This window comes from Microchirus variegatus (genome assembly GCF_963457635.1).
Source record: "Microchirus variegatus genome assembly, chromosome: 4".
Taxonomy (NCBI): domain Eukaryota; kingdom Metazoa; phylum Chordata; class Actinopteri; order Pleuronectiformes; family Soleidae; genus Microchirus; species Microchirus variegatus.
The window spans coordinates 29,911,203-29,927,560 of NC_139805.1; the positions used below are offsets into that span (position 1 = coordinate 29,911,203).

Sequence of the window (16,358 nt, forward strand, 5' to 3'; positions counted from 1 at the left end):
TCGTATTTGGTTCCGTGGTTTCCTCACAGATTATCGCTCCCTGTTGGGGTGCGTATGATTTATGTCACTCTTACGAACGCAGACCAAAGGACCAACAAACGTTTGTAAATGTTGTGTGTTCGCTCTCCCTAATTCTAACCCCGCCCGCCTGTGCCGACATAAAGGACAAGTAGAACGGCCAGTTGAGTTTTAGTAAACGAACACACCCGCCAGATCTCTACGCGATGGCCGGTACTTCGTTTTTAAATGGTCTAGAGGAGCTCGTTGATTGGTCGAAACCATAGTCACATGGTGATGTAGTCGGAAGGGTTTTTGTTTTCATAATAAACATTAAATCAAAGTCATCTTATACTTCTATTACACCAAAACCCGAAACACACCTGGCATCGTATATGGATATCAGCTATCACGCAGTAAATATACAGTTTAAATAGTCTTTTCTTGTGTTTAATGATGGCAAAGTACATATTAGGTCAATTATTTAATATTGCATAAACCAGTTTACTGAATTTCAACCCTCCGCCAGTTATTAGTTCTACTTAATTTAATGTTCCTTTTCAATCCGCCCAAAACAATTGTTATAATAATGGTTTTTATTTTCATAATCACACAAAGAGAAACAAACCCCCATCGCCACTCATGGTGTCAGCTGACTAGCACCACAGCTATTGGCTTAGAGAAGGTGGAGCTTTTTACAGTACACACACAATTAAACCAAAACAATTGCAAATGACACCATTATTTACCATAAAAATACAACAAATGTATTGATTGTACGTACTTAGTTTAGCACTCCACGTATTTTAAGGGAAAACAGAGAAACAGGGACCTGATAAGCAGCTTTTTGGACTTTGGAAGAGAAGCAGATGCACAATTGAAAATTCTATTTAAATTGTCTACATAATCAAAACACTGAGAGAACATGTTTCCAGGACATATGTTATTCATGAGTGAACTTCAGATGGTTTGTTTTGTTAGACATACTACTTGAAAAAAGAAGAAGAAGAAATTAAGAAAAACCTACACACCATCATTGGAGAAGCCAGAAATCAGTCATCAAACTTTCACTAATTCAGTGGTGATAAAGTGAATATTTCAGGACTCAAGTTTAATACGTTCATACAGTAATTTTATCTCAGGTCATAAGGCACCAATCTGATTTATGTTTCTACAAAGTCTGGTGATACTGCATGAAACATTTATGGCCACAGGACTATTTTAAACAGTCTGATGACATTTATGTTTAGTCTAGTAAATACCTGTCTATGGACTTGGAATTGCTGCTCTTGTACACTATGTGGGTATGAATATGCATAAGATATGTGTTATTATTCATGTAAATGTATCTTCAGAAGTCTGTGTACTTGTTATTCCTTCCTGTTTCAGAAATAAGTTTTCAGATCATTATTGCAAAAGTTAAAAGCCCACAATGTGAACATTCTCCAATACAAGCAGCAACGTACATCACTGAGCACTTACTCTTTATGGAATCCTCACTGCATCATACAACTCTGATAAGATTCCATTTTTCATGGGTCAAATAAACTAACATCATCAAATCCTCCCAGAAAAAAAACAAAAACACAACAAGTTTATTATAATGGCCACACCGTTGTCACTGTGTGTGATGGATTATGTTTGTTGGGGGTCAACACTGGGAGTAAATCCACAGAAAGATGCATAGCCTGCCAAGTTCTTACGGAATCACACATGTACTTACACTATGCATGATTCACCCTTTCCAGTGCAACAAAGAAACTTTTCTTGTCATCCAAACAGTGCCAGCCGATTGGTCCAATCTCACAATCTGCGCAGATGAGATACTTAATTTTCCCCACATCCTTTGTGAAGCCCACATTCTCAAAAGAGTACATGTCGTCCACAATCCAATGGGCAGTCAGAGTATCCCCATCCACCGAGCCGTCTGTGGAGCTGAGGCCACTCTTTTTCCGCATGGAGGGTAGGAACAGCTAGTAGGAGAATAAACATGTTTTCACTTTTTTTTTCATGTTTCTGTAACGTTTATATGCCTAAATACAGAATCACTGAGACTCATTTTTAACCATACTGACAATATAACCATTGCATTTAGCATAAAGCATGTTGAAGTACCAGGCTGGTGCCTTTGTACTGTTGCTCTTGTATGTTGTATTTGTGTGTTACAGGGACATATGAAGCCATTTACATTACTAAATGATTTACAAACAAAAATTAAATAGAACATCATCAACACAAAAAATATTTTTACAAGTTATAAATGAGCTAGTATAGGTATAGATAAGCTAAGCTTGTTGTTTAAAGAGCACGCAAACAACAAGTGTCCGAGGTCGGCAGAGAGAGAGAGAGCGAGAGAGTGCTTCAAGGTGGCTGTGGATCAGGAGGGACAAGCTGTGGTGTAATGTTACTTGGACACAGGCCAGGAATTGATCACCCCTGGTTGGGTCACCAGAGAGAGATGGTATGAAGTTGAAAGTGTCGAAACCCCCGATGACCCCTGCTACTATCACTGGTGATGTGTGAAAGTGCATTGCAAGATGTATGTAACAACATTATTTATATACTGTTGCTAGATTCATCCCAAAATATTATATATTTATAAGGAGATTATGTTTAAGCCAGGTTTTCCCTGTGTGTACATGGGTTTTCTCCCTAATGGGGATTAGGTAAATTGGATAATTTAATTTCACGATAGGTGCGAGTGTGAGAGTGGGTGGTTGTTTGTCTATGTATGTGGCCCTTTGATGTCCAGGGTGTACCCCATCATATGTCAGCTGAGATTGGCACAGCTCCCTCTGTGACCCACATGTGGAGGATAGAACAGTAGAGAAACGATGGATGGATGTTTTAGCCAGCATTTGTCTGATTGTGAGTAGCATAAAGGCCACATTATACTTCTCCGACTGAGTAACCACGGACGCACTGCAATTTCCTGCCCGATCAGTCGGGGTCGCTATGCAAGGTTGTTGTGCTTTTGGCTACAGTGAGGAATGGCGTCCGAGAGAGAAAGACTGCTGTTGTTGAAACAGGGCCGTTTCTCACTTTATCTGTGTCCGGAACGCAGTTTTAAGATAATTTGAGGCGAGAAATTGGCCATTTAGAATCTAAACATGTGCTGTGTGTATTAAGATATGACGTATTTATAGTTTGGCAGCTCCGCCTCTGTGGACGCTCGGTGCACACTGTGGCCGGCACAGAGCAGCTTAGCTCGGCCTGTCCTGAGGACCAATCGCAGCCCTTGCCGTCTCCGTTGTACCTTGACGGAGTGACGGACACAAAATATTTTGTGCAGCCCGAGACGACGCAGAGGCTCTCCGACAGCCTCTCTTTCGACACAGAGGGCTCACAGGAGTATAAATTGGGCTTAAAGCTCACATAGAGTGGTCCTGTTGCACATATATGTTAGTTATGGAGGTCTACTACATACATTAACTTGTTTTTATGGTCAAAAACCTCCTAGTTGCTGTAAACGAGCTGATAGAAATCCTCTTTTCTGACGGTGTTTCCCAGCCTCGAGATTTGAGACTCAACTCTCACACCCAGAAGACAGAGGCCGTTTCTCAATACCCAAGAATGCCAGTTTGTACTTGCTTACTTGGAAAGTACATACTTGCCAAGTACGGGAGTACACGAGCACGATTCTTCAATTGGAACAGCAGCGTACTTCCTTGTTCTACTGTTTGAATGGTGGCGCGAAGCACTTAAGCCTCATTACCGCCACCTACAGTGTTGATGAATGAACATATAAAATACTTTTAATAAATACATATATTGTTGTTATTTTCACATTTTAAATATTTTATACACTATAAAATGTGTCCATTATATGTTAATACTTATAATATACTATAATATACAATGACAGTGCGACTTTAATATAAATCTAAAATTCAAAGTTACAATAAATTAAACATTAATATTATACAAAAGTTCACACTGTCAGGTCAAAACATTTGCATTAAAAACAAAACAACATGTCAACAACAAATCTATGGATCACACCAAGTATGTAATGACGGAGCCGTCTGAACCAGCGGATCATTTCATCAGGACAGGCCGAGGTAATGCTGCTCTGTGCCAGGCACTGTGCGCACCGAGCGTCCGCAGAGGCGGAGCTGATCACCTCCGACAGCGCTGCTGTCATACTATAAATACGTCATATCTTATTACACAAACCACATGTTTGGATTCTAAAGAACTAATTTCTCGCCTCAAATGATTTCAAAACTGCGTTCCGGGACACAGAAAAATATTTATTTCAGGTTTAAATTAGTATTTTATCCTGCTATGTTCCGCCGAAATGCATTCTGGGATATATGGCTTTCCCAAGTACGCTCAAGTCACCACCCGATGCATACTTGGTAAAATGGGCGGAGCGAGAACACTTCTGGGTACGAGAACCGTACTCGCTGCTCGCGTTCTTGAGAAATGGAACAGAACTTGGTCTGAGGCTGATGACGTTTTCACAAGTACGGGAGTACGCAAGTACGGACAAGTACGCACAAGTATGGATATTGAGAAACGGCCAGAGTCTTGTGATTAGCCAGTCCCCGGAAGTAACATATTCAGCACACCCACTCTCAGAAGCACAGCTCCCCCCTCTGGAACGGTGGATGCACTGCTACTCATTATCAAAACATTGTTTTAACAATGTCTAAAAATAGCTTCTTCACGACTCCCTGCAGCAGTCCCTTTTATGACTTTGACCCGGAGTCAGAAGACGCTGTCGCTCGTGAAACACCTCCACAACGGACGTTATTCTACTTCTGCGTTTCAATGTACGCAACCGGATGTGCCTGGACTAGCGCCTGGAGCAGGACGATCTGCTGTTCAGGAGAACCGGTGTTTACGTAACCGCACCGGGTTTTTTCAGAGATCTCGCTGAGCCCGAGATAACAATAAAACACAGCGTTCTCAGCAGTGGCTGAACTGTTTGTTTAGAACCTTCAGGGCTTCTTAAACAAGGTAATGACGCAAATACACACTAAAAAACAGCGTTAATTGGAACTTCCGGTCTAGGTCCGCTTTAACTCACAAGTTAATAATGGATTTTCATAAACATCTCTGGGAATGTAGTCATGGCTTAAGAAAGAAATCATTAGATTTCAATGGTGATACAGTGATAACTTAACCAACATTGCCATGTTGATAGTGTGAAGGAATACAAATTCCTTCCAGTCCAATGAATTAAGTCGCTGGTTCAGAAGGGGAGAAATCAGTAGGAGATGGATAACAACCCAATTCTTTTAGGGTTGAAGAATCCCAGTGTGGATTAATGGAAACTTTCTGCAAGGTCTCAGATAAAGTTCTGGATTAGCTAGAAAATGTGCATATGTTGCCATTATGTCAGAGTAGTCTTGTGTAGAGTCAGGATAAAGTTTGGTATATGCTTAGGTGAAAGTAATGAAGGAAGTTCAGAGAGGTGACGGATCATTTTCACTTCCTTCTCGGAAACTGTCCTGACTGTTGTCTCCATTGTGCTGTGAATAAAGCTCATCTGAAGCAGCCAAATAATTGGACCTGAAGGAATCTTTAATCTTTATGTAGATATGCAGAGTGTATTGACACTGTGGAGTTTTCTCTAGTTCTAAGATATATCCTGTGTTTTCAAATGTTACTTTCAAGTTAAGTTATTCCAGCTGCCAAACAAGTGAAACGTGGGTCTCTTATATCGTACCTCTTTCTCTGCAAACAGAGCCATCCCCGGGCACAGGACTTTAGACCCACAGCGCTGACACAGCACAGACTTGCTGTTCTTACCGTCCACAGAAACCAGGTCGGACCGGTCCGTGCTGTCTTTGGACTGTGTGTTGTTGTCCATAATGAAACCTGCCACACAGAAAACGAGTTGGATGGTGATGATGATGATGAACAACGGGACAGAAAGAGAATAAGGGACTGTAACTGGCTGCACAATAACAACACGTCTTAACAAGTCTCCAAAACCTCCATAGTGCAGAAGTAAACAAATAAACATTGATCTTATATTTTTAGCTTGAATGTCATTTAGTTTTTAGCTTGAGAGACGCTATAAACGCAAGACCAGCCCCTTGCATTTACGCTTACACCAACGCTAACCCTGCACTCTGCCACTATACAAGAAATAACTACATTTTACATACAAACATACATAGAAATATGTAACATTTACACACTTGGAAAATGTACAAATGACATACCTACAGGCTGGAGTAGAACAAGCGCTGAAAACTGGAATAAAATCGTAAGACTGAGAGGATTGCTAATGCTATCCTATCATAACAGCCACTCCTGAAAGATACCAGCCGCTAATTGTTGTCGTTCAGAAACACATACCGCTGCACTTGGTTCCTGCTTCACTCTCTATGACTGTTATTGGATGTATAAAATAATTGGATCGTCACTCCCAGTGCAGTGCTCTGCACACATCATTTCAATACATTTTTTTAAATTTCTAATGCAGAATTTATTCAAAACAATGTTATATGAGATAAAAACTACCTACAAAAAATATTAGTCTGTCCATCAGACATATGAAGTTTTGTTCTGACATAAGAGCAGACAAAATATGAGAATGATTTTTTTATTCACAATTTCTGTTGAGTTTTCACCATTATACTGTATAAAGCCATCATTTTCAGAAGATTGAGATGAAATCAGCACAATTTTCTGTCACTTTAATAGAACTTATTTTTTATGAATTTCTTTATTGAGACGGAGATTGGATACACGTGAATGTTAAATGACTGTGAATTCTGATTTATACTCCTGGCATTTTAGTACATACATGTTGCATTATCTTCTCTCGTGATCAACATCAGCTGTGAACTCATCTCACACTTTTTTTTCTGCCACTAATCTCCAACCATCAGCTGATTCTATTAAAGTTGGACATTATTTACATTGAATTGGACTGTTAAAATACACACATGACATAACCAGACACTGTCTTTGTACATGTGGAAAAAAATTTATTACAATAATTTTCCAAGATTACCATTAATAAATATTCATGTTTACATTTCAGTGAAATGTATGATGTATCACTTTCTACACAGGACAAAACACAAAGTCAAGAATACACATTGTCTTAGTTTTTGTAATAAAGCTTGAATAAGTTGATCTAGAAAAAGGAGTCTCAAACAGCAGTTGATACAACCTATTAATGGAGTTGTAAGTTCAATAATGATTTGATTGTGTATTTATGGCAAGGAAAACATAAAAAATGTCAAACATCTGGAAAACCTTGAAGCTCCCTTGACAGTTAAGATAGGCCATTTTATTTAAAAACATTTCCATTGGCCTAAGGCACAGGAATACTAAAAGTTTATATCAATCATACATAACACATTTTAAACCCCATATAGTGATTTAAAGTTTAGAATTTCATGTTATACACCAAGGTGCACTGAATATTTACACCTCTCATTGCATCTGTAATCTAGCACAAAAGGAAAAAATACATCACCTTGCAAAAAAAGTAGACCAATCCAGATCTATACATTGTGCGTAGCCCAGGAAAAATTACCCTAAAAATGAATTAATAGTGTTTTCTGAAAAATTATGGTAGGTGTTTTTTCACCTCAGCATTTTAACCTAACCTGAGCTGAGCTCATACATTTCCCCACAGAAGCTACAAACCTTTACAGCCTTTCAGTGCCATTTGTAAATCACTTACTTGGGACTATTGCTAATCAAAGAAGGAATTCCAGTATAAAGTCAAAGGAAATATCCAGCCCACTGATTTATTCAGGTAAAAATCTGATTAAGACTACATCCCTCGTTACTCAGACACACCTATGTGCCCCAATTAGTGGATTTAACCTCCATGTTTCTTTTGTATTGACATTTATTATTATGTTTCATTGGGATTTTGAAGAAATTTTATTATGGAGTGAATCATCTCACAGGTTTAAATGAAAAGTTGTACTGTTTTTGTTGATACGGATATCTGGTGACATCCTTACATAGTGTATGTGTATTTTTTATTCTCCTCAAATATACAGAAAAAGAGGTGTGTTTAGGCCTGAATCACCTACATGGTCCTGGACTCCTATTTCCGTCTGATGGTCCTCTAATCTGCATGAGAACTGGGAGGGACAAAAGGAATGGTTTATAATACGTGCTCCCTGCTACAGCACAAAAACTCAATAAAATAATTGTAACAGACTGGTGAAGCTGGGCTACTAGAGAGTTTCTAAAAGGTGAACAGAAACATTACAGTAATAATTGATTTGGTAGAAGTCCCATCTTAACTCTGCTTGAAAATACAGACTTCAAGCTTCATAATTTTAAAAGACGTTTTGCCTGTTTAAGATTCCCTCCATAGTTCATTGGCTAGTTAATGCTACTTTATTGGAGCAAAAAGGAGCCAAATTAGACAGATCACCAAAACCCAAAGAGGATATTTGCAAATCAGACATACAGAAGGAGCAATAAGGGACTTAACTCAATACCAGCAGCATGTGTAAGTGTAGGGGTGTGTGTGTGTGTGTGTGTATTGGTGCTTTCCCACTACATAGTTCCGGCACAGCTCGCCTCGTCACGGCTTGACAACACGGTTTAGTTCGTTTTACAATTACTTTAGGACCTCCTCAACGTGGGTGGTGTCAACACTGCATGTCTGCAGTTCGTTTTACATGCAACACACACAAACAAGTGAGTTTAAAACTGTTTTTTTTTCCAGTTTACTGAATCACTAGAATCAGTTTATTTAAAAAAAGAAATATTGTTCACATAATTGTTCAGTACTTCCTGCATGGCCGGAGCACAGACTCCTCTGTTAAATATTTAGATTTCCTTGGTAAATGAGATTAACACAAGTTTTCAGGATTTTTTAACGGATCTACACTTTGGCATTGTTAGGTTCGATTGTTGCCTCTTCTACTGACAACACTTTGACCAATCAGTGGCCGGCAGATACTATGCATAGTATCGGCTCAGCTCGCTTGGAACCTCGCCAGAGCAGGTACTAAAAAAAGTACCAGGTAACTATCACTAATGGAAAAGCAAAAACAATGTGCCAAGTTGCACCATGCTGGAACTGTATAGTGGAAAAGTGCTGTGTGTGGGTTTGTGTTGCTTATGGGGCTATAAAGAAAAGCATGAGTAAGTCACAGTCAGGATCTCAGAGCAGAGTGTCATCTGTGCATCCTCCCTCGAGGCCATAGCGAAACTCCTGCAGATTGGAAACGCCGTAGAAATGAATGAACGCTGCTGCCACAACCAGGACATGAAAAATCTGATGAGAGTGGAACTAAAGAGAGAGAGAGAGAAATACATGTGCATTATTATCAAGAGACATAATACTCCCCCCTCATAAAAAAGAGCGATCTAGATTATTGTTAAGTTATGCACTTCTGAAAAGGCCACAATCTCCATAAGTCAAGAGACGCATCGAACTGATTCTAAAGGCGTCACAAGTTTTATCATGTTGTCATAGTCATGTCTACATGTCTGTCGTATCAATCGTCAAAAGCTTTTACATTGTGAGCTTTATCAAAAAGCAGTGTTTTTTTGATTCATTACAAATGTTTGTCTTCTGTATTTGTACTGTTGTAAACTGTATTCCCATGTAACCCATAACTCAATCATTATATGTCAAAGTGCAGTTTTGTGTGCAACCTCAAAAGTTTCCCTCTCAACATTTTCCAAGGTTTCACCTCCTCAGCAACTGAGGCTTTGGCTGCTATACTGACTTCTTATTCACAATACCAACTCTGTTACTTCTATAATCTGATTAGTTTCAGTCACAAGGACAACCACAGCCTGTAATCACAGTGTCATGTCATTGGTTCTGCATGTACTATGATTATAGCCTGGGTTTGAAAACTAAATATATTTACTGATGGCCAACAACATTCTTCATCACCACGAGCTGAGGTGTGGAATTTGAAAACCCGGTGTTTATTAGGTGGACTACAAATACACACTGCTCTTTTACTGTGTATTGTGTAAAGTAAAAAATCCAGCGTTTATAGAGTCGACACATACAAGTAACCAATCGTACATTTTAGAATCCTTCATTTTTTAGGATCTACTGTCAGCAGAAAATGTATGAAGCAGTTTCGTATTGGTGCTGGTTTATCTAAATAAAATGTTTAATTTCGGAGAAAAACACATCCTGAACCAACCAATCTATTAAGTTATGTAAAAACACAATGAAAACTTACCAAGATGTCACACTTTCCAGGGAAATAGCGTTCAGGGATCCTTGCTGCATACAGACCAGCACCAGTGATATACATGGCACCCATCAGGTAGAACCAGCCCATCTGGCCGACTGTGGTGGCCTTAACAAAACCCTCCTCGATGGTGAAGTGCATGGTGGGGACAATGCCGCTTAATCCCAGTCCCATGAAGACACCTGCAAGAAGCACGGATGTTACATTTGACAGCACAGTAAAATATAATCATTATGAATTATTTCAGACATGGATGGATGAAAGCAGTCATTTACAACTGCAACATGTTTCCTCAGTGTTTCCTACGCGAGAAAATAAATAAATCACAGTTTCTCAGAAAAGCAGACCTAATGACAGTTGAGTGGTAAAAGTAGAAGTAACCCAATGCAAACAGTAGGAGAAGGTTAAAAAAGGAATAACATGTCTAAAAAGGGCTTTTAATTCCTCATTTAGCCAGCACCTGCTCGTGTAGGTCTGTGACGAGGTGTAGAGAAACGGTCCCACTGAGCCACTATGATGGCGGCAATGCCAAGGACACAGACAATGGTGAGGTAGATAAGTCGTGGCTGTGGGGAACAGTAGAATGAGTAGTACAGCCAGGGCACGAAGGAGCCCATGATCAGGAGGGCGATGCCCGAGTAGTCAAGTCTGAGAAAAGAGAGAGAAGAGAAGACAGCTGCTCAGTGTTTGACATTATGGAAAGGTTTCCATTTATGCACATTATGGAGTCTATCTTGATTTTATAATTGCCCTTTATCTAGGACAAAGTGGTATACAATTATTTTAGTGCTATTCAGATAATTATTTTCTTTATTCAAACCATTTGCATTGAAATACAATTCAAATAGACCTGCATGCACCTTGCCTTGATTATTTCTCATAACACTGCAATATGTATCAATTTCTTGTGCTCTCCAGTAGTGCTGTGTCCTGACTTGAACATGACTACTGTTTGGAGAGCAAGAGGAGGCACCTACAGTATATTTCCTGCATCCATGTTTAAAACCTGGGGCACAAATGTGGGTCCGCCTTTGTGATTAACAAAGCAACACATGCAGCTAGGTTGTTTATGTCTCAAAAACACAAATCTGACATTATTGATGCAACGATCAGTGCACACCGTATGCCTGTAAAGATCTCATTTGAGAACTAAATACAACTTGCCTGCAGTCTACATACAACCTGAGTTTTGATGCACAGATGACTATAAAACAGTATGACAGTATGAGGCCTTACTTGGAGAAGGTGCGAGACACTTTCTCGGAGTGGCAGTAGACGGTATGAAAGAGCCAGGAGAAGCTGAGGCAGAGGACGGCTCCCAGGAAGAACATTCCAAACACCACTTTCTCTTGCAGTGGTGCCATAAAATACATGTTGGGCCTTAACATGGTTAATGTGCCCAGACAAATAAATAGGATCAGTCCTAAGGAAGAAAACAAGTTTTACAGACAGTCAATAAGTGAACAGACCGTCTAGAGTTTACACGCACAGAATGTTTTTAAAACATGTCTTGTTGTGGATTACACAATGTTGGAGGAATGCAATAGCGCATTGTTTTATTCTCACCTAACAGGTGAGTCCAGATATTTCCTGTTTCAGTGTGAATTCTGAAGATGCTTCCAAAGCAGGCCCTGAAGGATGGCATAGGGGGTCGATGTCCATGCAAGAGGTAATCGTTGTCCTTAAGCCACTCAGGCAGGACATGAAAAGGGATGACCCTCCAGCGCCCCTCCCAAACCTAAAAAGGGTAAATTACAAATTAATTGTATAGCTTGTATGTTTTGTTATGTGCCAGAGGATGGAAAATATACAGTACACTGCCACTAAAAATGTTTTAGAGGAATTCTACAGTATTGTAATCTATATGAAAGCCTCTCAACAGTCATAACTGAAATGTAAGTTAAGGGGGAACCAAATGTTTGGGATAATAATACTTGACGGAGAACATGTTCATGCCGTCATTGTCTTCATTTTTTCCCCATCAGGTGAGTCTTTTATTATTCAGATTTTATTTGAGATGTCAGTTAACACTGTCACCTGACATTGGTCTACCATGGTGATTAGGGAGTGCCTTATATAATACAAACCCTGCAACTGATGTGGAACAAGCTTAACTCAAATATGACTAATTCCAAGTACACACCAGCCAGTGGTTTTTGGTGCAACTCTATGTCCATTAAATTCCAAACCACAGAATTGTACAACAGTACACTGACGAGCAGAGTGTTGGGTTTCTGCTCATTTAACATGGCTACTGCAATATTCATGCCAGTTCAACGTAAGACTGTGGGACAAGTCGTCTAACGTCATATGATCTCTATTACTTCATTCTCCGTATGCATTATAGCGTTAGTTTCTAACAATATATGATAGTTCTGCAGTAAAAAGCCATCATTCCAAGTTGTTGTTTATTTCTGTCTATCTAAGTGATGTAACTTCAGGTTGGGAACACAAGACAAGAGAACCTCGAAGAGTTAAATCTCTCTCTCGGGTCACTGTGTCAGAATAAATATATGATGGACATTTTAGCAAAGTAAAACTTGGATTGATGATGTTATCTAAATTATTACCTCTCCACATTCAACATTTACACTATTGAAAGATATTGGTACCTTGTGTACAAACTCCTCCATCTTCTCCATGGCATGGTGAGCCTGAAGTGGTAAAGTCAAGACCTCTCCCACCTCATCATCATCATCTTCCTCATCAGCAAGCATTGCAGCTCCCTTCAAAGAAATACCACAAAAAAACTAAAGCTACTAAGCGAAACTAAGTTTTCTTTGAATATTTTGTGAATCAGACAAGCAACCAGCCTACCTCTGCATGGCCGCCTTTAGATGCTGCCCCTCCTTCCTCCAGCAGCGGCCCCAGCTCCATCAGCTCAACATCTGGGACATGGCAGTCCTCAGAGATCCGACAGTCTGCATCACTCGCAGACCCGTTTCGGCCTGACATAGGGAGACTGCCTGATGACCCACTCACAATCTCTGTATGCGACTGGAGAGCGCACACTTCAGTTTCCTCCTGAGCAAGAATCACAGTCATATTGATTGGTCTGGTATTATTGATGCAAAACATGTAATATGACACAAGCTCTCAGTTTTTGTTTTAACAAAGTCTGAAATGCAGAAAACACACATATAAGACAATACAAACAGATGTGAATTTTAATTTTAAAAAAATAAGGCCGTAAAGAAACATGCAAATGTTAAATAACCTCTACCAGCCAAGAGGTGAAAAACAAAAATGCAGGTCAGACCGCTGCTATTTTTAGTAATATAACATTTTGAAGGTGACCAATGAATTTATACGTGTTTGTACAAAGGTTTACCTGGAATTTATTGGAGGTTGATTAATTGATAAACCATGGTAAACATTGGTAATGGGGAAAAAAACATTTTGGTTGCCAGATAGTGAAAGATCCTCCTCAAACATGACAACAAGGGAATAGTTGGTAGCCTATTATTATTGAAATAAGCAGTAACATATGTTGCTTGGCAACCAATAATGGGAAATGAGCCATCAACAACATGTTTGACTGTTTAATAACCAGTTATTTTAGTAGTTATTAATGTCGTGCACATATTTTAGTCCAGGTGTCATGCACCTCTTTTTCCATTTGTGCATATAGAATTTGCCATAACAGGTACTGCACCTTTAATCCACATGCTGACATCTACAACTACATTATCTCCATCCATAACACTTTGAGAAATCTACAACTTAATTGGGACTAATCATAATTTCAGGGGAATCAAAGACTTACAAAACGGGACCAGTCAAAATTAAATGGAAGACATGGCAAACCGAAATGGTAGATATTCATAATTCCGTTGATTGAATGGATAACGTGATATAATTTTGTCCTGCGAAAACTGAATATGTGAATGGCTTCAGTCAATGTCAATGTATAACTATTTAGAACGCTCATTCTGACTAGGAACATGCCATTATCTATATATGTAAAACATATCCACACTAGCTATTACATGTTAAAATGGAGTGACATAAAGAAAGGATCCAAAGCTGAGGATGACAAAACAAACAAAACCAGAACAACAGCGACACTCGACGTAAACACACGTAAATAACCGCAAAAAAATAGGAATATCACAAAAGATTCGACAGACTTCAAACAGTGAGCTGAATTCCCTACATTAAACAGACAACAAAAACACAGAATTACACGGTGAGTCAGCTGGGCACGGTTCGCTCTTATTTAAGAGCAAGCTAACATTACCTCTTAGCTAGCGCTGTGCAGCCGACGCTGTTCTGTCAATCTAACCTAAACTAACACCGATTTCAGTTCGACGGCAGCAAACTGCAACAACCGTTGTACACTCTATTCTACTCACACCGACTGTGACCATTTCGTTTAATAGACACGAGTTACCTGACAAGGTAGTCTTCCAACCAGGAAGGTAAATTATTTATCTACGTACAAAAGACAATCACTTCCGGAAGTTGAGCTCTTTTCCGTAAACCTAATGTATGTTCCTTTCAAAATAAAAGCATTCATTCACATTCATTTATATTGGTGACCTACATTTGCTTTGCTTTTTTAGATTAAAAATTGAGAATATGGTGAAGGATAACCCTCCCTATATTTTTGAGTGATCTTGTATCTACACGCACGGCATGTTTCTGTACCTTTTTGCTACAATAACACTGAAGCTATGTTGTTTGTCATCTAGTGGCACACATGTGTAACTGCATGGGACAAAGAAAGCCACAGGCATCATCCATTCTAACCTGTCATGGACACGACTGTCCTCCTCACAAACAGCACACAGAGAACGGTGCAGAAGATTGACACTTTTCTTTGCACGCGTCATCTTCGTCAACGACAGAAAACGTCATATTTGTGGAACCACTCGGTATTTGACGTGAAAGAGGAGATAAAGGGGGAAGCTATCAAACAATTATAATAATTGAATATTTGACGACTGGATGAATGAAATGACCTTAACTTCACAGACATTTGACTTAATGATTTTTCTGTAAATCAGTGAGAATTACAGAGAATGCTGACCAAACCTCCCATGGACACGCATGCTGTAAGTGAGCTCTGAAGTCAGTTTTCATCCATCTTGTATTTTACAGTCATGGTTCAAAAATGTCAACTCTATGACCCCTTTTTTCTTTCTTTTTGAAAATTATATATATATATATATATATATATATATATGTACGTATGTAAAGGTAAAAAAGGTCAGTTATAAGAAGACTCTACACACTGACAGTGCTCATTGTACTAGGAACATTCCACTAACACTGTTATTTACTTTATATACTTTAAGACTATTTATTATTATTTAAGTATGGTACAGAGCCCCTAAAGGGACATGAGAAAAAAAAAACAAAAAAAAAACGTTTCAGGTTCTCACCTGATACGATCAGGTGCTCACCTGATACGATCAGGTGCTCACCTGATACTTTCAGGTGCTCACCTGATACAATCAGCTAAAATGCTAACATTTTGATTAAAAAAATTATAAAATATTTAGGAAGTATTTAAATGGAATAAAAAGAGGTGTGTCCTTACTAGACAGTCCAGCACTATGTTTTTGCACTGATTTGGAGTATTTAGGCCCCATGGTCTGGAAGCTATTGAGCTAAAATGCTAATATTTACATTTTAAAAAATTATAAAAAATATAGGAGGTTTGAAAAGGGAATAAAAAAGGTGTGTTCTGACTTGGCAGTCAAACACTATGTTTATGCACTTGTTTCAAGTCATTTTTTTACTTTATAGTTTAAAAAAAATATTTTACTGTGGATGAATAGGGCACATCACTTTGTTTTATAGTTTAGAACTTCAGAATCAGAGACAAGTTGCCAGGGAGGCTTGCACCTCTGAGAAAAATGTTTTTGTAACTGATGCAGTTATGGTACAGAAAAACAGAGGTTAAATATTGAATATTATTATAGTAAATTAGTTAGTTATTGTATTTTAGATGAATATTTCTCGACAAAGAAGCTTCTACTTATCTATAACTTCCAAGTTATGTGATCTAGTGAGCCTAATCAATGCAAAATGGTCTTACTACTATGGATGAATGAGACCAGTTGACTACATTTCAAAGATACTGTTTATTGGCACACATTGCAGGCAAGAAGTCCTGGGTTCAAGCCCCGGTCAGAACAAGGGCCTTTCTGCATTGGGGATTAGGTACATTAGTCACTCTAAATTGACTGT

At 38.9% G+C, this 16,358-nt stretch overlaps 2 protein-coding genes across 2 annotated transcripts; both read right to left on the reverse strand.

Moving 5' to 3' along the window:
* Nucleotides 1-678: 678 nt before the first annotated feature.
* On the reverse strand, nt 679-6,272 carry rabif (RAB interacting factor). Its single transcript, XM_083887502.1, has 3 exons — nt 6,177-6,272; nt 5,675-5,826; nt 679-1,970 (listed from the first exon to the last, which is right to left on the reverse strand). The coding sequence occupies exons 2-3, from the start codon at nt 5,816-5,818 to the stop codon at nt 1,722-1,724; spliced, it is 393 nt and encodes a 130-aa protein (XP_083743628.1). The 5' UTR covers nt 5,819-5,826; nt 6,177-6,272; the 3' UTR covers nt 679-1,721.
* Nucleotides 6,273-6,940: 668 nt separating this feature from the next.
* Nucleotides 6,941-14,610, reverse strand: adipor1a (adiponectin receptor 1a). Its single transcript, XM_083887412.1, has 8 exons — nt 14,554-14,610; nt 12,978-13,184; nt 12,773-12,886; nt 11,727-11,898; nt 11,397-11,583; nt 10,621-10,808; nt 10,149-10,342; nt 6,941-9,232 (listed from the first exon to the last, which is right to left on the reverse strand). The coding sequence occupies exons 2-8, from the start codon at nt 13,113-13,115 to the stop codon at nt 9,104-9,106; spliced, it is 1,122 nt and encodes a 373-aa protein (XP_083743538.1). The 5' UTR covers nt 13,116-13,184; nt 14,554-14,610; the 3' UTR covers nt 6,941-9,103.
* Between the last annotated feature and the right edge of the window lie 1,748 nt (nt 14,611-16,358).